The following is a 19,999-nucleotide window of genomic DNA, read 5'->3' on the forward strand; positions in this document are numbered from 1 at the left end:
TTGCTATGTAAATTTATATATATATTTACCATATAATTTTTTGGGAAATGAATTTACATTTTTCACCTAATAAGGTGAAACGAAATGGTTAGGCCTTGACCAGTGTAATGTACTCACAAGTAATAGTAATGTAATGTGACTGGATTTTGTTTTGTTTATGAAGGAAATGGGAAGACATGATGACCTTTGGTCCTTATTCTACATGTTAGTGGAGTTTGTGGTTGGTCAGCTGCCATGGAGAAAAATAAAGGACAAGGTAATTTTGGGAATGGAGATGTCAATTTTGGTGGAAGAAATAAAAATTTCTCCTGAATAAACATTTTTGTTGAAAATATACTTATGTATAAGACTTAAAATCTATAAGCACCTTTGGTATATATATTTTTCTCTCTGAGCTGACATTAGAGATCAAATTAATGTTATAAGATTTTTCTGTGTACATGGAGAATAGACACTAATTGCTTCTGATTAATTTATAGCCCTCCGTCTTAGCTTTTAATTTTATTAGTTCTCCCCTTTGTTTTTGTAAGTCAAGTAAGCTTTTAGTTTTTGATTGTCACATTGTATTGTTTGATTTAGAAAACTGTAAACACGTGTTGATAAATAAAAGTAGATCAGATTTAAGATAAATTATTTTGAGATGGGTGCAATGGCTCACATCTGTGATCCTAGCACCTTGGGAGGCTGAGGCAAGAGGATCATTTGAGCCCAAAAATTCGAGACTGGGCTGGATAACATAGCGAGACCCCCATCTTTACAAAAAAAAAAATTTTAAAAATTAGCTGGGCATGGTGGCATGTGCCTGTAGTCCCAGCTACTTGGGAAGCTGAGGCAGGAGAATCACTTGAGTCTCAAAGGTCGAGGCTACAGTGAGTTGTGATCATGCCATTGCACTTCAGCCTGGGCGACAGAGCAAGACCCTGTCTCAGAAAACTAAATTAAATAATTTCTTTTGGGGACTATCAATATACTGATGCAGAACTCTGTACTACTTGTTTGGTTCTGCATAATAGTTTTTTTCCATTTTAAAACATTGTACATTAAGCTGTTAGTAAGAGCTCAGTTCTTGCTTTATACTTAATTACCCACTATCTCATTCCCTAGTATATACCCTTGAGACAGCTACTGAGGGGCTCTTAATGCCTAACCACCAAGAGAAATTGACTGTAGCTCTTTTTCTCTTTACTTCCCAGGAGCAAGTAGGCTCTATTAAGGAGAGATATGACCACAGGCTCATGCTGAAACATCTCCCTCCAGAATTCAGCATCTTTCTAGACCATATCTCTTCTTTGGATTATTTTACAAAACCAGACTACCAGGTAACCATCTTTGTGAGTTCTGTGGGTTAGTTATTTTCTCTGTTAGTCTCTGCTTTCACTTATTGTAGCTTTGAAGGTGTTATAAATGAGTAGGGGAGGTCCTTAGAATCAGACTGTTTTAATACGTCCTGAGAAACATGGTGAAATTAACTTGTGATGGGAGTGTCAGTGTGTGTGTTATGTTTCATCCCTCTGGATGGACTTAACTTCATTAGAGTTTTAGGTTTGTTCATCTTGTAACAAATTTTACTGTTCCTGCCTGATTCTTTCGGCATACAGAACTGATGATAGTTGAATTTATGTAAATTCTATAGCTAATTTTTTGACCAGAAGGAAATGTCCAACTAGGTAATGCATCTGTCAAGGGCTTTAGGGCAGCATATCGTATGTTAATATGCTGTGGGACAGCGGTCAATGAAAATTGGCTCCATTTTGTCTGTGGTCAGAGAATCATTTCCTTAGAGCATCAGTTAATGAGCCTTAGAAGGCTCTATTTGGTCTACTACAAATTGCATCCCTAACCCCAACCAGCGGTATTTCAGAAGCTTCTGTTGCTCTCAGGGAGAATTTGGTCAGGGCTTAATACCAAATAATTGCTACCACCGCAAACATAAATGCAGCCACACATACAGTAATAAGAATTATATTATATATATAATGTATATATAAACTATATATATATTAGTATATCATTCTTACAAAGGACAACACATAGACTGCATGAGAATGGTAGTTAAATTCTAAAGTATTGTCAGTGTTGTGCAGTCAAAAGACTAAGAAGTATCTATAGCACAGTGAATGTATTTGCATATAGAATCATTTCTCTGTGAAATTGCTGCTTTTGTATAAGATACAAACAGGATATAAAGCAAAGAGGCAACATACAGCCATGAGTCCTTAGAGACCTTAAATGGGTGAGCTTGTCTTCTCACGCATATACCAATTTGTGTTGTAAACAATAGGGACTGCCTAACAAATTGAGAAGATACACTGTGTGTGAGTTGTTTTTGTATGTGTTCTTATATTTGCCTTTTGTATGTATTTTCTGAAATGTATAGCGTTCACATTACTTAAAGCAATGAAATTATACCTGTAAGACTAGATTCAAGAGGAGGTGAAAAATGTTCCAACTTTCCCATCTTGAGTGCTAATAATTTTTTATTGACAAAATTTGCATAGGGAAATTTAGGACAGTGAAAGACTTCGATCACATTCTCTTCTTAGTTAAACCTACGTCTAAAGAAGACTATCATATTTACCAGCTAAAGTTTGAAACTTAGATCTATGATTATTTTAAACTAACAAATTATTGTTCTCAAGTTTTTCAGTTGGACATTCTCCTAGGGGCTTTTCTGTCACTTAATAACAAAGCAAAGTATGGTAATTTTCCATTTTTGGAAGAAAGAGAACAGGCATAACATTACTTTGTTTCACAGATTCTGTAAATAATCCAGCTCTTTCCTGCTCTGATCTTTCATAAGCAGTGAGTGAGAACAGAGGGCAGGTGGACAGGAGAAGGATAATTGAAAAAAGATGTTGATGTAAGTGATGGGTGTGTTCTAATGACTTGTATCAATATGACATCAGGTTTCAAAAGCCTGAGCTTTGCAGCTTCTGCCTCTTGTTTTTCTGCTCAGTCTTCATCTTGAGAAAAATAACTCTACTTTTAATCTGAATGGTCTTGTGAACTAATGCTGTCCCTGTGATTAATTTTACAGTTTGAGATTCATTCCTGAATTTGATTTTACTTACTGTTCTTTCAAGATTTTATTTTCTTTATTTAAAAACATTTTTTGAGACAGGGTCTCGCTCTGTCAGCAAGGCTAGCGTGCAGTTGGTGCAGTCACGGCTCGCTGCAGCTTCAGCCTCCAAGACTCAAGTGATTCTCCCACTTTAGCCTCCTGAGTAGTTTTATCTACAAGTGTGCACCATGCCTGGCTTTTTTTGTTGTTGTTTTTGTTTTATTTTTTAAAGCAGAGATGAAGTCTCCTTATGTTGCCCAAGCAGGTCTCGAACTCCTGGCCTCAAGCAATCCTTCTGCCTTGGTCTTCCAAAGTGCTGGGATAATCAGCATGAAGCCACCATACCTGGTCTTTTCTTTCAAAATTTTCGATTTTTCATGGGACAACCAGTAAAGTTAAAAACAACAATAAACCTCCTTCATCAACAAGCAAAAAGTACATCCATGTTTAGTATGACTGCTTCCCTAGCTACATCAAAGGTCAAATAGCAATAATATGTTTCCAGCTTTGTCTATTCTGAGCTAAGACCAAAGTCAATTTTTTTGTTATAGTCAAAGTGTTAAATGATGCAGTTTTACAGAGCTTTGTGTATATTTTATAAATCTTTAAAATTTAGAATATCTTGCCATAGAATGTTATTACTTCAACATGTTGCACATGGCCAACACCTCATCCAATAGCTGCTACCGTTCACTCTGACATCAGGTGTGGACCTAGAGAGAATAACTATTTTGTTTTCTACCAGGAATCTTTTATGTGTCTCTCACTTTACAATAAAGGCTGAAATTTGCTTTTGAGAAGTTTTATATTATTTTGTGAAATTACATCAAGTTTATCTGTACTTAGTATTTATGTATGATTCTGTTTTCCTAACTAGCTTTTAAATCCTGGAGAAACAACCATGTCTTTTTTTTAACCCCATATTACACCTGGCACCTAAATTTTCAACAAATGTTAGGTAAATTTAATTGAGTCTTTACCAACAGTCTCCTACACAGAGAATACAAGAAAAATTAACCCTATAAGTGATTAAATACTGTTTTCTGTTAAAATAAATGTGAAGATATCAGAATTATAAACAAGATTAAAGCAGATATGTTCCTATAAATATTGTTTTTTAGATTCTAAATATTATAACAACTGTAAGAGATAGAGTGTTTCAACCACAGTGATTCATGCTTGTAGTCTCAGCACCTTTGGGAGATTGAGGCAGGAGTATCACTTGAGGCCAGGAGTTTGAGACCAACCTGGGCAACACAGTAAGACCCTGTTTCTACAAAAAACAAAACAACAACAAGAAATAACAAAAAAAATTAGCCAGGTGTGGTGGCCTGCACCTGCAGTCCCGGCTACTTGGGAGGCTGAGATGGGAGGGTTGCTTGAGTGAATCAAGGCTGCAGTGAGCCATAATTGTGCCACTGCACTCCCGCCTGAGTGACAGAGTGAGACTCCATCTCAATAACAATAGTAGTAATAATAGGATCACATGATCCTGATAAGAACACAAATATCTTTATTAGAGTATTCAAATTATGTTAAGCATCACTTAGCAAGTTGAGAAGACTAATGAAATCCATAAATATTTACACTGTTGGTGAAACTGAAACTAAAATGTGTATCTCAACCAGTTCACCCACTGCTACAGCATTGCTAATATCAGAGGATAGGATAGAGAGGAAATGCAAAGCTAAGCAAGCTTCATTAATCTTCTTAATATACTTTCCGCATTTAGGAATGGGACTATTTAAATGTAGATTACGTCAAAATGCAGTAGATTTGCCTCTTGCTTTGGGGGACATAGAGCAGTTGTAGGATCCTCTGACTCCGATAACATCTGAATTAAATTTTTCTGAGGGCACAGATGCTACTTGTGAGGCAAACAAGAAAAAAGGTTAAGCTGAAAACAAGGGGGAACCTCCTATCAAATAGAGTGGTAAAGGAAGGTCTCTTTCTAAAGCTATCATGTAAGGCCAAGGGGTGCCCAATCTTTTGGCTTCCCTGGGCCACATTGGAAGAAGAATTGTCTTGGGCTACACATAAAATACACTAACACTAATGATAGCTGATGAGCCAAAAAAAAAATTGCAGAAAAATCTCATAATGTTTTAAGAAAGTTTACAAATTTGTGTTGGGCCACATTCAAAGCCGTCCTATGTTACGGGTTAGAGAAGCTTGATTGTAAGCCAAGCCCCAAAAGATGGGATTGTGTTGGCCCTGTGAAGAGCAAAAATAAGAGGTAGAATGTTAGAAGCCGAGGGAAGAACATGCACATGCGTGGGCCCTAATGGGAGAAAGGACTGAAAGGAGACAAGTGTGGCCAGACAGTAAATAAGGAGAGAGAACAGGTTGAGGTGAGGTTGGAAAGAGTCAGAAACCAGATTATGCAGGGCCTTGTAGGCTTTTTTAAGGAGTTTGGATTTTTATTCTAAGTACAACACAAAGCCTTGGAAGTGTTATAAACAAGACCATGGTGATGCGATTTGTGCTTTAAGAAGATTACTTTTGCAGTTATGGGCATCCAAATGAAACAAAGGAGAATCAGAGACTAGTTGGGAAGGTACTGAGATAAGCTGAGCTATGCCTTGGAAAGAAATAATTTTTTTTTAAATCAGTGTCTTTTTTTTTTTTTTTTTTTGAGACATAGTCTTGCTCTGTTGCCCAGGCTAGAGTGCAATGGTGTGATCTCGGCTCACTGCATCCTCCGCCTCCTAGATTCAAGTGATTCTCTGCCTCAGCCTCCCAAGTAGCTGGGACCACAGGCACATGCCACCACGCCCAGCTAATTTTTGTGTAGGGTTTTTATAGAGATAGGGTTTTGCCATATTGGCCAGGCTGGTCTCAAACTCCTAGCCTCAAGTGATTCACCCGCCTTGGCCTCCCAAAGTGGTAGGATTACAGGTGTGAACCACCATGCCTGGCCTAAGATTCAGTGTCTTAACACCATAAAGGTTCTTGCTCATATAATACACGAGTCAAGTTGTACAACTCTCCTGGGCAACTTTTAAGAGTAACTTGAAAATCCAGGATCTGCCCACATATTGACACTGCTGTCTTTAATACATGACCTTTTACTATTATCAGGAAAGGGAATAGTGTGGATGATGGCTTAGGGGTTTTACAGGCAGGCCTGGAAGTGATCTGTAACACTGGTGTATGCCCAGTAGTCAGAACTCAATCACACTGACCCAACACTAACTGCAGGGGAGGCTAGGAGATAGAGTATTCCCTTCTGGCCAGGAGGCAAGATGATGATGACCTTGACTTGAGAGAAGTAGAAGAGATGGAGGGAAATGGGTGACTTCTTGCCTTGGCGCTGTTAGCCTTATCTCCTTTCATTCCCCATTGTACTTATGTGATCTAGTCATATTAGACCCCTCGATGCAGTCAAATGAGATTACCAGCTCTTCTCCCAGTGTGCCTTGCCTGGAATGTGCCTCTGTTTCATAACACTGCTTGTCTTGTGAAATTGAAAGCCCAGCTCAGATGTCAGTTTCTCTGCAGTCTCCTCTGATCCCTTCCATTCCTTCTGTGTTCCATACTGGAATAATTTCTTCTGTTCAGCTCTTAGAGCAGCAGTACTTTGTTTTGTCTCTTTATTATATAAGCTCCTTAAGAGCCAGGGCCTTGCACATTTATCTCAGTTTTCTCAAGAACATAGCACAATGATAGGCGTTTAATAAAAGTGAAAAATTCAATTAAATCTGCTTGATTTTTGCTTCTGTTGAATGTAAACCACCCAAAGACAGGACTGTGTTTTGTTAACATTTATATTCCTAGCACTCAGGACAGTAGGCGGTCAATGTATGTCTGAAACAAGGAGTGAATATTTGATGTAGCTGTAGAATACAATAGAGTCACACTGTGTTTACATGACTCACTTAAATTCAGCTGTGTGTTCAGGAGGTAGAAAAATCTTAACATCTGTGATTCTGCCTGCCCTTTGGCTTAGTCATGCCTTATGGTGAGGGTAATGATTTAGTGCCCTGAAGCATCTGCTATTCTCTCAGTCTTCTCGTTGACAGCAGTCCAGTGGCCCCAAATCAGGCTGCACCAAGTATGAGTCCAATAGTTGAAAGCAGAGTACTTTTTTTGGTACAAGTGTGACTGCTGTCTGCAGCCAGCTTACTTTATCCACATTCATCTGAGGAAAAGACATCTATTCTGGAGCTGGAGGAAAAACTGGCTCTGTTGCACCTATGGAGAAATGGTAGTATTCTGTACTTTGTGGACATTTTAAGGTGCTTTCAAGGATAATTTCAACTATATGCTGTTTTTACCTTGCCTGCTGACTGGCTGTAACTCTTCTATAGTAGAAATAGCACCATACTTAAAAGACCTATTTAAATTGGTGCTTTGCCACATACTGTTTAGATAACCTTTCTAGATCTCAGTTTTGTAGTCGGTGAAATGGTGGAAATACTGACTTCACAGCATTGTTGTTAAGATTTTTTTTTTTTTGAGATGGAGTTTCGCTCTTGTCACCCAGGCTGGAGTGCAATGGCGTGATCTCGGCTCACTGCAACCTCTACCTCCCAGGTTCCAGCCTCCTGCCTCAGCCTCCCAAGTAGCTGGGATTACAGGCATGTGCCACCAGGCCTGGCTACTTTTGTATTTTTAGTAGAGATAGGGTTTCACCATGTTGGCCAGGCTGATCTCCAACTGCTGACATCAGGTGATCCACCCACCTTGGGCTCTCAAAGTGCTGGGATTACAGGTGTGAGCCACGGCGACTGGCCATTGTTAAGATTTTTAATGAGGTAATTATGAGAATAATTTGTAAATTTTAAAGTATCATGTAAATGTTAGAAATGTAAGTGGTTTTACATGTACCTCCGTGATGCTGCATTTGCTTATAGTAATCTCTGTTTCTTTTTTTTTTTTTGGCACTCCTGGTTGGAGTGCAGTGGTAATTTTGGCTCACTGCAACCTCCACCTCCTGGGTTAAAGCAATCCTCTCATCTCAGCTTCCCAAGTAGCTAGGACCACAGGCATGCACCACCACATCTGGCTACTTTTTATATTTTTAGTAGAAATGGGATTTCACCACATTGGCCAGATCTCAAACTCCTGACCTCAGGTGATCTGCCCGCCTTGGCCTACCAAAGTGCTGGGATTACAGGTGTGAGCCACAGCACCGTGCCTATAATCATCTCATTTTTCTTCACTGAGCATTACCTTCTATGTTAGTAGAACTTCTTTTATTTCCTCTTTGCTGCTTTGTCCTGTCACAGCAATAAGAAAATGTTGTTTACCTTTTTTATTGGCCTTATGAGGAGGCATTGAAAAGCCTTAGTGTACTATATTTCCAGGCAGTTTACCGTTTGGACTGATTGAGCCCCTGAAAGGGAAGACTGATATCAGCCAGCACTTTTGACTGAGTAAGTGACCATGCTGCCTTACCCTGCCTCAGGTCCTGGGGCAGCCAACCATGGGGGGCACTTCTGAATCTCCAGTATCTTGATATGCAGTCATGCGCCACATAATGATATTTCAGTCAATGATGGATTGCGTATATGACAGTGGTCCCATAAGCTTATAATACTGTGTTTTTACTCTACCTTTTCTATATATAGATATGTTTACATACACAAATACTAACCACTGCATAACAATTGCCTACCGTATTCAGTACAATAATATGCTACCGATAGGTAGCCTAGTAGCAATAGGCTATACTATACAGCCTAGGTGTGTAATAGGCTATACCATCTAGCTTTGTGTAAGTACATGTATTAGGGTTCTCTAGAGAGACAGAACTAATGGAATATATATATACATATATATAAAGGGGAATTTATTAAGTATTAACTCACATGATTACAAGGTCCAACAGTAGGCCATCTGCAGGCTGAAGAGCAGGGAGAGCCGGTCCGAGTCCCAAAACTGAAGGGTCTGATGGAGGAGGAAAGGAAGCATCCAGCATGGAAGAAAAATGTAGGCTGGGAGGCTAGGCCAATCTCACCTTTTCATGTTTTTCTGCCTGCTTTATATTTGCTGGCATCTGATTAGTTGGTGCCCACCAAATTAAGGGTGGGTCTGCCTTCCCTAGTCCACTGACTCAAATGTTAATCTTTGACAACACCCTCACAGATACACCCAGGATCAATACTTTGTATCCTTCTATCCAGTCAAGTTGACACTTAGTATTAACCATCACAGTACACTCTATGATGTTTGCACAATGAAATGCCTATGGACACATTTCTCAGAATGTATCCCCATTGCTATGTGACACCTGATTTAATGATGAAAACAGGTAAAAGGATGCAACTTCTTTGACTCATTCTCTTTATTTTATTATTATTATTATTATTATTATTATTATTATTTTGCTGGCTTAGTTTGCTAGAGGATGGGTGTAATTAAATTTTTTTCTTTACCAATGTTGCTAAAATCCCCAAGGAGAGCACTGAAGGAAAGAATGTGTGCAGACTACTCCTTCTGGGCTCTCTGTCTGGTTTGGCCTACCTGCCCCCGCTCCTGCCTCCACCATGTCCATCAGGGTGACCCAGAAGTCCTACAAGGTATCCACCTCTGGCCCCTAGGCCTTCAGCAGCCTCTCCTACACGAGTGGGCCCAGTGCCTGCATCAGCTCCTCGAGCTTCTCCCGAGTGGGCAGCAGCAGCTTCTGGAGTGGCCTGGGTGGAGGCTGTGGTAGGGCCAGTGGTATGGGAGGCATCACCGCCGTCACTGTCAACCAGAGCCCGCTGAGCCCCCTTAACCTGGAGATGAACCGCAACATCCAGGCCGTGTGCTCCCAAGAGAATGAGCAGATCAAGAGCCTCAACAACAAGTTTGCCTCCTTCATAGACAAGGTGTGGTTCCTGGAGCAGCAGAACAAGATGCTGGAGACCAAGTGGAGCCTCCAGCAGCAGAAGACGGTTTGGAGCAACATGGACAACGTGTTTGAGAGCTACATCAACAACCTTAGGCGGCAGCTGGAGACTCTGGGCCAGGAGAAGCTGAAGCTGGAGGCGGAGCTTGGCAACATGCAAGGGCTGGTGGAGGACTTCAAGAACAAGCATGAGGATGAGATCAATAAGCGTACAGAGATGGAGAATGAATTTGTCCTCATCGAGAAGGCTGTGGATGAAGCTTACATGAACAAGGTGGAGTTGGAGTCTCCTGGGAAGGGCTGACTGACAAGATCAGCTTCCTCAGGCAGCTGTGTGAAGAGGAGATTGGGAGCTGCAGTCCCAGGTCTTGGACACGTATGTGGTGCTGTCCATTTACAACAGCCGCTTCCTGGACATGGACAGCATCATCACAGAGGTCGAGGCACAGTACGAGGAGATTGCCAACCGCAGCTGGACTGAGGCTGAGAGCATGTACCAGATCAAGTATAAGGAGCTTCTGACGCTGGCTGGGAAGCATGGGGATGACCTGCAGCATACATAGACTGAGATCTCTGAGATAAACTGGAACATCAGTGGGCTCCAGGCTAAGATTGAGGGTCTCAAAGGCCAGAGGACTTCCCTGGAGGCCGCCATCACACATGCCGAGCAGCGTGGGGGAGCTGGCCATTAAGGATGCCAATGCCAAGCTGTCTGAGCTGGAGGCCGCCCTGTAGCGGGCCAAGCAGTACATGGCACAGTAGCTGCTTGTGTACCGGGAGCTGATGAAGGTCAAGCTGGCCCTGGACGTTGAGATCGCCACCTACAGGAAGCTGCTGGAGGGTGAAGAGAGCCGGCTGGAGTCTGGGATGCAGAACATGAGTATCCATATGAAGATCACCAGCAGCTATGTAGGTGGTCAGAGCTTGGCCTGTGGGGGCCTCACAAGCCCTGGCCTCAGCTACAGCCTGGGCTCCAGCTTTGTCTGTGGCGTGGGCTCCAGCTCCTTCAGCCGCACCAGCTCCTCCAGGGTCGTGGTTGTGAAGAATGAAACCCGTGATGGGAAGCTGGTGTCCGAGTCCTCCAACGTCCTGCGCAAGTGAACAGTTGTGGCAGTTCCTCCTAGCCTGCCCCGCCTGCGGCTGCCACAGAGCCCCAGGAGGGAGGCCACTGTGCAGGTTAACACAGGGAATGGGAGACCCGCCTGAGGCTCCGCCCTAGCCCTCAGCCATCCGTGGGGGAGTTTACTACCTGGGGACCCCAGCTCGCCCATGCCTCCAGCTACAAAACAATTCAATTGCTTTTTTTTTTTTTTTTTCCGGTCCAAAATAAAACCTCAGCTAGCTCTGCCAAAAAGAAAGAAAAAAGAATGTGTGCATTTCTTTCCCTCTATTGCATCTACTTGTCGCTGAAGTAGGGCAATTTCTTTTGTAGTAAATAATCTGCCTTTGAATCAGCCAAGCCAACATTGCCATTGTGCTCCCCTGCTTAAGTGCTTTATTGATCCACTAATTTACAATTTATTAACTGAGAATTCAGGAATCAGGATTGTTAGTGAGTTCTTAATATCACCTTACACATAATTCTTGGTTTTGCAAAAGCTGGACTTGGTCTACACTCTCTTTGAAAGGGCAAACTGGGATTTCACATGGAGGTAAATATGATACAGCTATTGATTGCATTTTATGCTAAGGATAAGGGGAATGCTTCACCAAGGCATTGTGTGTATGTCAGATGACTGACTGCCATAAAGAATAAGGGTATTTCAGGTAGTAGGAGCTGGCACCAAGCATCTATGTAGGCTGTATATAGGTATATAGTCGATTTATTTTAGAATAATATATTTTGTTGATTTTTTTCTAGTTATTAAAAGTTAATATGTGGTCATTATAAAAGTTTTAGAATTATAGAAAAATAGTAAATTCACATTACTCAGAATCTCATTATCCTGACATAGTAATTGACTTTCATTGTTTATTTATTTATTTTGAGACAGGGTCTCACTCTGTCACCCAGGCTGGAGTGCAGTGGTGTGATCTCAGCTCACTCCAAACTCTGCCTACCCAGGCTCAAGTAATCCACCCCAGCTTCCCAAGTAGCTGAGACCAGAAGTGTACACCACCACACCTGGCTAATTTCTTGTATTTTTGTTAGAGACAGGGTTTCACCATGTTGCCTAGGCTGTAATTGACTTTTATTACTTTGTATCTTGAATAATTTGCTTTTGAAAAATCATTGTATTGAATATCCCATCAAATTTAAAATGGACTGCTTCTTATTCATAAGTGCAAGTAGAAGAGGGATTGACACAAATAATCCACACAGTGGCCAAATAAAAAGTAATGCAGGGCTGGGCGCATTGGCTCACGCCTGTAATCCCAGCACTTTGGGAGGCCGAGACAGGAGGATCACTTGAGGTCAGGAGTTCAAGACCAGCCTGGCCAACATGGCAAAGCCCCATCTCTACCAAAAATACAAAAAAAAATTAGCCGGGTGTGGTGGCACGTGTCTGTAGTCACAGCTACTTGGGAAGTGAGGCAGGAGAATCTCTTGAATCCAGGAGGCAGAGATTGCAGTGAGCCGAGATTGCACCACTGCACTCCAGCCTGGGCAACAGAGTGAGACTCCATCTCAAAAACAAACAAACAAAAAGTAATACAGGTTGAATATCCCTTATTTGAAGTGTTTTGGATTTCAGACTTTTTAGGATTTTGTATTATTTTGCATTATATTGGTGGAGCAACACAAATCCAAAATCCACAATGCCCCAGTGAGCATTTCATTTGAGCATCACGTCAGCACCCAAAGTTGTGTTTTGGAATGTTTCGGATTCTTGATTTTCAGATTTGGGATGCTCAATCTGTATAGCATTTTTGCCTGTTCATTACCTTCTTCAAGTTCTCCCTCCTCTTTTCCTCCTCTTCACACAACTTACCCTTCACTTAACTGCCTCCCTTCCCTACATCCATTTACAGAGGATTCACTTTCCCGAAGGTGATTGCTTCTGGTATTTCTCACACTATTTCATCAGTTACTCCTCTGGCAGCCAAGTATAAGCGTATTTCTCAAGAAGACTGGGAATAGCCTTACAGTGTCAACCATAAGTCCAAAATTTCTTTGTATTCTCCTGGTTTATCTTAAAAGTTCATTTGAATTTTGCTTTCCAACTTCTTTGTGTTCATTGTATTATAAAATATTATAATAAATGTCATACCTCTGTGTAAAATACTCCAGGAAGCTGTGCCACATTGTCAAATCACTTTAAATTCTCTCTGGCATATGGCTGCATCCCCTGGGGGTACCTGTTACCCTAGTTTGAGAAACTTAGACTCTAAATGTAGATGAATTTGTATTTTCTAAGAATATATTATTAAGTAAAAGAAGGAGTCAGATGTATACTAGATTTTCAGAGATTATCAATGAAGAGATATGGGACATGCCTTTTAGAGGGAAGCATTGGAATCATTTGGAAGATTTTTTTCAGATTTTTCCCTTCTCCCTTTCCAGTTTGAGAATTACTGCCACAGTGAGTCCCTGTTCTGATGGGAAAGTGCTTTGTTCCCCAGTGATATTGGGATATAGAAAAGGATGAGAGGCTGGGACCGGTGTCTCACACCTGTAATCCCAGCACTTAGGGAGGCCAAGGTGGGTGGATCACCTGAGGTCAGGAGTTTCAGACCATCCTGGCCAACGTGGTGAAACCCCGTCTCTGCTAAAGATACAAAATTTAGCCGGGCGTGGTGGCATGCGCCTGTAGTCCCAGCTACTCAGGAGGCTGAGGCAGGAGAATCGCTGGAACCCAGGAGGCGAAGGTTGCCGTGAGCTGAGATCGCGCCACTGCACTCCAGCCTGGGCAAGAAAGTGAGACTCCGTCTCAAATAAAATAAAATAAAATAAAATAAAAATAATAAAAAGTAGAAAAAGAATGAGGGCTATTCAAATTTAACAGACACACACACATATATATACACCCAGACATGTATTCACACACTGCATATACTGTATATACCATGTGGATGACTCACAAGGTAATTTTTATTCTAAAATCTATTTGACTAACTGAATTAGAGTTTTTTGTTTTTATTATTTATCATAGCCAAACATGATGTAACACATTCAGTTACCAGAAGAGTAAGTCCTTGACTTGTCCTGTTTCTACTATTCCAGTCTGAGGAAGGTTAGGATTTAGCGCCACCCTGCTCCCGAATTAGAAAATTATTTTGCTAGATTAGAAATGTTTTTCTCTAAAATATCTGCAGAGCTCTGCCCAGTCTGACCATTTGTTCCCACTAGGGTGCCTTTAAGTGCCTCAGTGCTTTTAGCTTTCCTGTTTCTTTTGTTCTGTGTCTGCCGTCTTTCTGTCTCCTGCTGCTGGTGTCTAATAACACCATCATAGTAACAAACTGTTTCTAATTTGAGGTCCAGTGCCATAGAACACATTTTCTAAGACATACAATACTATGATAGATGTAAGAAAATAATTTCATGATAAAAGGACATCTGACATAAAAACCATTGAGGATCATTTCTGTTGCAGCACAACATAGACGGAGAATTTAGCAGTGGCAGTCTAAGTGCTCACATAGCAAGGCTCCCCTGGGTGGGGATTCCACCTTCCAGGAAGCATGCATCTCACTCTGTGAGAACCTATGAGAACCTTGATTTCAGAGTTAGGAGAGAGGGTCAAAGGTCTGGCACTTCAATTCCCATGTTCTAGGTTCCAGTCCCTCTTTATTTCCTCCTCTGTGTTTACTACAGCCCTCTGCCTCTGACATTTGGAGAAGTGTAAGTTGTAATGTAGGTGACTTACATAAACAAAAATAGGACCCATAGGCTGGTATCTCTTGATATCTATATGCTGATGACACCCAAATTTATATCTGCATTTCCTATTCCTCCCTAAACTCACTGCTTTCCATGTCACTGCATTGACCCAGTGACTCAGGACAGAAATCTATGTCCAGTTCTCATCACCTTTACTGTTACCATGCTGGTTTAGCTGACAATAATCTCTTAACTGGTCATCTTTTCCAAGTACCCTCATTCCCATCCCTGTTTATGGCATCTATTGACCAGTCAATAGCTGAAGTAATCTTTTTTTTTTTTTTCCTTGAGAAAGGTTCTCATTCCGTCACTCAGGCTGGAGTGCAGTGGCACGATCTTGGCTCACTGCAACCTCCGCCTCCCAGGTTCAAGCAATTCTCATGCCTCAGCCTCCTGAGTAGCTGGGATTACAGGCATGCACTACCACACCCAGCTAATTTTTGTGTTTTTAATAGAGACAGGGTTTCACCATGTTCGCCAGGCTGGTGGAGTAATATTTTTAAAACCTAAATCAGACCTGTGCAAAATCCTCCAAAGCAGTGCTGATTTCAGGTCTGGGTAGGAAATGCACAAGATGAATCTCAGAGGATAGGATACTGACAGTTCCAGAAATGACGAGGAGAGAATGAAGCTATAATCATAAAATTGGAAATGGTGCCTACCGACAGAAACAATAAAGGTCTTTTAAGAGATACTTCTCAAGAACACATCAAACTTTAGGAATTGAAAGACAAAAAATGAAATTATACAGAATATATATCAAACTAACAATATAAATCAAGCAATGTTTTGATAATTTGTATATGGAGACACACAAACATACACACACATATTTTAAGAATTTTTTAAACCTACAAAAAAAATGGAGGAAAGCACAATGAACTTCTATACTCCCCTTACCTAGACACATCACCTGTTAACGCTGGCTACTTTTTTAGGTTGAAACATATAAAAATGTCCTTATTTCGTTTTGACAAATAAATGATAAAATAGATGGTTCAACTGAATGTACACTAACATAGACACTTATAAACAACACACATCCTTTAGCCAAACCATCTGAGAGTAGGTTATAGATATGTTGCTTCATTATGCATCTCTCAAAAACAGAAACATTCTATGCAACTGAGAAAAATCAACATTAATTCAGTATCATCATCCACATACAGTTCCTATTCAAATTCCTCAATTTGAACCATCAGTTTTTAAAGAAAATCACATTACAAAATCATTTTGTGAGTCTGGTGTGCTTTCTCATAGAATAAAGTGACTGTGTTTACTGTTCACTTACTCTAGTTTTCTTTTGTGGTTTAGCTTCTTACATCCGTGTTTGACAATAGCATCAAGACTTTTGGAGTAATTGAGAGTGACCCTTTTGACTGGGAGAAGACTGGAAATGATGGCTCCCTAACAACCACCACTACTTCTACCACTCCTCAGTTGCACACTCGCTTGACCCCTGCTGCAATCGGGTATGTCCTAAACAGATCATTTGGTGGTGTCTTTCCTGGATGCATTATATTTGCAAAAATTTATTTCATCCGAATTCCCTCAGATGACCAAATGCTAAGACATCAGGGAAAGCCTATGGATCTCCTCAAATTAACATTGCTCTCATGTACGCCTTTGGAATTACTTGCTTTGGATTGTACTAATAGATTATACTGTGAAATAGGAGCTTAGAGCTTATGTGACTTGTTGATGTCAAATTTATAGTGGGTTTTCTTCAAAATGAGGACCGGCATTAGTTGTATTTCCAAATAATATATGGAACCCTGAAAAGAATGTGCCACAATTATATCTATACTGTGCCAAAGTTTAGTGGGAACAAAGCATATAGCATGTTCTTCTTAAAGTGATTTAACAACTTTCATCATGTTTTAAGAAAAGGTTATGATCTATTTCCGTGATCTTAGTTTTTTATTGTTAATGTTTTTTCCTCTACATAAATTAAATAGTTTCCTTTTATCTTTTATTTTGTCTTTTTTTTTTTTTTTTCCTAAATTTTACCTGCTTTGGTTGTTTCAAACCTTTTGGTCAAAAAAAAAAAAAAAACAAAAGTAAATACCCAAAATGCTGAGGCAGAAGGATCGCTTGAGCCCAGGAGTTAGAGGCTGCAGTGAGCTATGGTTGTGCCACTGCACTCTAGCCTCTGCAACAGAGTGGGACCCCTCTCTGGGGAAAAGAAAGTGAATAGGGACAAACTGTCATCCAATTTAATTTAATTGGGATATTATACCACTAATCCATTGCTTTTATTTTTATTTTTTTATTTTTTTAACATGGAGTTTCATTCTTGTTGCCCAGGCTGGAGTGCAATGGCTGGATCTCAGCTCACTGCAACCTCTGCCTCCCAGGTTCAAGCGATTCTTCTACCTCAGCCTCCCAAGTAGTTGGGATTACAGGCCTTTGCCACCACGCCTGGCCAATTTTGTATTTTTAGTAGAGACGGGGTTTCACTATGCTGATCAGGCTGGTCTCAAACTCCTCACCTCAAGTGATCTGCCTGCCTCGTCCTCCCAAAGTGCTGGGATTACAGGCGTGAACCACTGCACCGGCCTGATTTTTTCTTTTTTTTTAAGAGACGGAGTCTGGCTATGTCACCCAGGCTGGAGTGCAGTATTTGTAGGCACAGTCATAGTGCACTATGGCCTCAAATTCCCGGGCTGAAGCAATCCTCCTGCCTAGACTACAGACATGGACCCTTGTGTCTAGCTCTGATTTTTATATTGAAAGATGGGATCTCTAGAACCTGTTGAATCATCGGAAGAGTTTTCATAGACTCACATAACTGGATAGTATCACTGACTATCTTGTCTAAGCAGATGTTTTTTAAAAACACCTGTTCCGGCCGGGCGCGGTGGCTCAAGCCTGTAATCCCAGCACTTTGGGAGGCCGAGACGGGCGGATCACGAGGTCAGGAGATCGAGACCATCCTGGCTAACACGGTGAAACCCCGTCTCTACTAAAAATACAACCAAAAAAACTAGCTGGACGAGGTGGCGGGCGCCTGTAGTCCCAGCTGCTTGGGAGGCTGAGGCAGGAGAATGGCGTGAACCCGGGAGGCGTAGTCTGCAGTGAGCTGAGATCCGGCCACTGCACTCCAGCCTGGGGGACAGAGCGAGACTCCGTCTCAAAAAACAAACAAACAAAAAACAAAAACACACACCTGTTCCTGGGACCTGCCCCGGACCTGTTGGATCAGAATGCCTAGAGGTGGGGCACAGAAGTCCATATGCATCAAATACTTCTCATGCTTATCAGAGTTTGGGATCCACTGCCCTAGTCCAGCCACCCTATCTTACAAGTGAGGAAATAATTCTAACACTGAAGTAAATCAACTTTATATAAATATTAGTGGCAGAGCTGGAGCCAGTCCAGAAATTTTGTTGTAGTGTTTTTGTCCTTCCCCTTTGATTGTTGTTAGAAATAAGTCTCAAACTTGCAAAAATCCGGGCGATAGCCCTTCGGGGACCCAAAGACAATGAAGGCAGTTTATGTTCCCATCTTCCAGGGTTTCCTCCAAAGTAACACAGAACAGCAAAGAAAGAAAACTACAGCTACGCAGAAAAACCATGTCCTCAGCATAGCTTGTAGAAGATGTCCAAGCTTCAAAATAACTGTCAATAAAAAGAAAAATATGAGACCACAAATCCTAGTGCAGTATCTTTCATGCTCTTGCCTCACCTACCCCTGCCAGAAGACTTTATAAAGACAGATCAAGAAAAACTGTGGGGAAGATGGAAATTAGCAATGGGATGTAAGGTTGTTCTAAAACCAATGCCATACTCCAGGTGTCTTTCGATCCAAAAATAAATAAATAAAACCAGTGCTAGAGGCCGGGCGCGGTGGCTCACGTCTGTAATCCCAGCACTTTGGGAGGCCAAGGCGGGCGGATCACGAGGTCAGGAGATCAAGACCATCCTGGCTAACACAGTGAAACCCCGTCTCTACAAAAAATGCAAAAAATTAGCCGCGCATGGTGGCGGGCGCCTGTAGTCCCAGCTACTCGGGAGACTGAGGCAGGAGAATGGCAGGAACCTGGGAGGCGGAGCTTGCAGTGAGCAGAGATCGTGCCACTATACTCCAGCCTGGGCGACAGAGCAAGACTCAGTCTCAAAATAAATAAATAAATAAAAATAAAACCAGTGCTAGAAAGACTAAACCCACGCTAATAAGGAAAATACTAAAAAGTATCCTGATAGATCAGATGATAAATTTCAGGGAAGTAAAAATATGCATAATTTGAAAGAAAATAAAGGGAGAAGTGTGCTTCATTAGTGGAGTGGTGGAGGAAAAAAGATGTATCAGTTTGGGTCCAGTCAGGAGACAGAAACTACACAGTAATTTGAATAGGAAAAAAATTAAAGAATTATTTAAAATTTTTATTGATACACAATAATTGTACATATATATGGGATACATGGAATATTTTAATACACGCATGCAATGTGTTATGATCAAATCAGGGTCATTAGGATATCCATTACCTCAAACATTTATCATTTCTTTGTGTTAGGAACTTTTCAAACCTTCTAGCTATTTTGAAATACACGTGAGTATTTTTGTTTGTTGGTTTGTTTTTTTTTGCGACAGAATCTCACTCAGTCACCCAGGCTGGAGTGCAGTGGTGCGATCTAGGCTCACTGCCACCTCCACCTCTCGAGTTCAAGCCATTCTCCTGCCTCAGCCTTCCGAGTAGCTGGAATTACAGGGGTGCGCCACCACACTCATTTTTGTATGGTTAGTAGAGACGGGGTTTCACCATGTTGGGCAGGCTGGCCTCGAACTCCTGACCTTAGGTGATCCACCTGCCTCGGCCTCCCAAAGTGCTGGGATCACAGGCATGAGCCACCGTGCCCAGCCTACATAAGATAGTTAACTATAGTCAATAATAGGGAATTGGAATAACATGGGATTGATTAATAAGAAATAAATGTACAGAATACAGATACAGGAATAGCAGATACAAGGTCCAGCCACGATGCCTAGGACTGAGTGAGATTAAACCTCCAAGCAAGAGCTGTCCCACTCCTACTCAAGGGCTGAGGTTCAGATCTTACTGGAAGAGGAAGAAAGGAAATCAGAAATGATTGAACTCAGGAAAGAAATAGAAGAAAATGCGTGTGTGTGTGTGTGTGTATTGTATATATTTGTATATATATACACACACAATGGAATATAGATGTATAAATACATACACACACATAATAGAATATTACTCAGCTTTTTAATTTTTCTATTTTTATTTTTTGAGACTGAGTCTTGCCCTGTTGCTCAG

The 19,999-nt window shown here is 41.2% G+C and overlaps 1 protein-coding gene and 1 pseudogene across 5 annotated transcripts in view; both read left to right on the plus strand.

Moving 5' to 3' along the window:
* The window catches only part of LOC111529164 (tau-tubulin kinase 2), a 178,174-nt gene that overhangs the window by 108,094 nt on the left and 50,081 nt on the right, over positions 1-19,999 (plus strand). For 4 of the 5 annotated variants that reach the window (XM_023196021.2, XM_023196022.2, XM_023196024.2 and 1 more), the window contains 3 exons: positions 164-256; positions 1,194-1,319; positions 16,033-16,190. In XM_023196021.2, coding sequence (XP_023051789.1) covers positions 164-256; positions 1,194-1,319; positions 16,033-16,190 — 377 coding nt within the window. The remainder of the gene's footprint in view (positions 1-163; positions 257-1,193; positions 1,320-16,032; positions 16,191-19,999) is intronic. The other variant, XM_023196023.2, reaches the window with a different exon arrangement.
* Positions 9,538-11,171, plus strand: LOC111529165 (annotated as a pseudogene).

Source organism: Piliocolobus tephrosceles, unplaced genomic scaffold (genome assembly GCF_002776525.5).
Source record: "Piliocolobus tephrosceles isolate RC106 unplaced genomic scaffold, ASM277652v3 unscaffolded_110, whole genome shotgun sequence".
NCBI lineage: Eukaryota > Metazoa > Chordata > Mammalia > Primates > Cercopithecidae > Piliocolobus > Piliocolobus tephrosceles.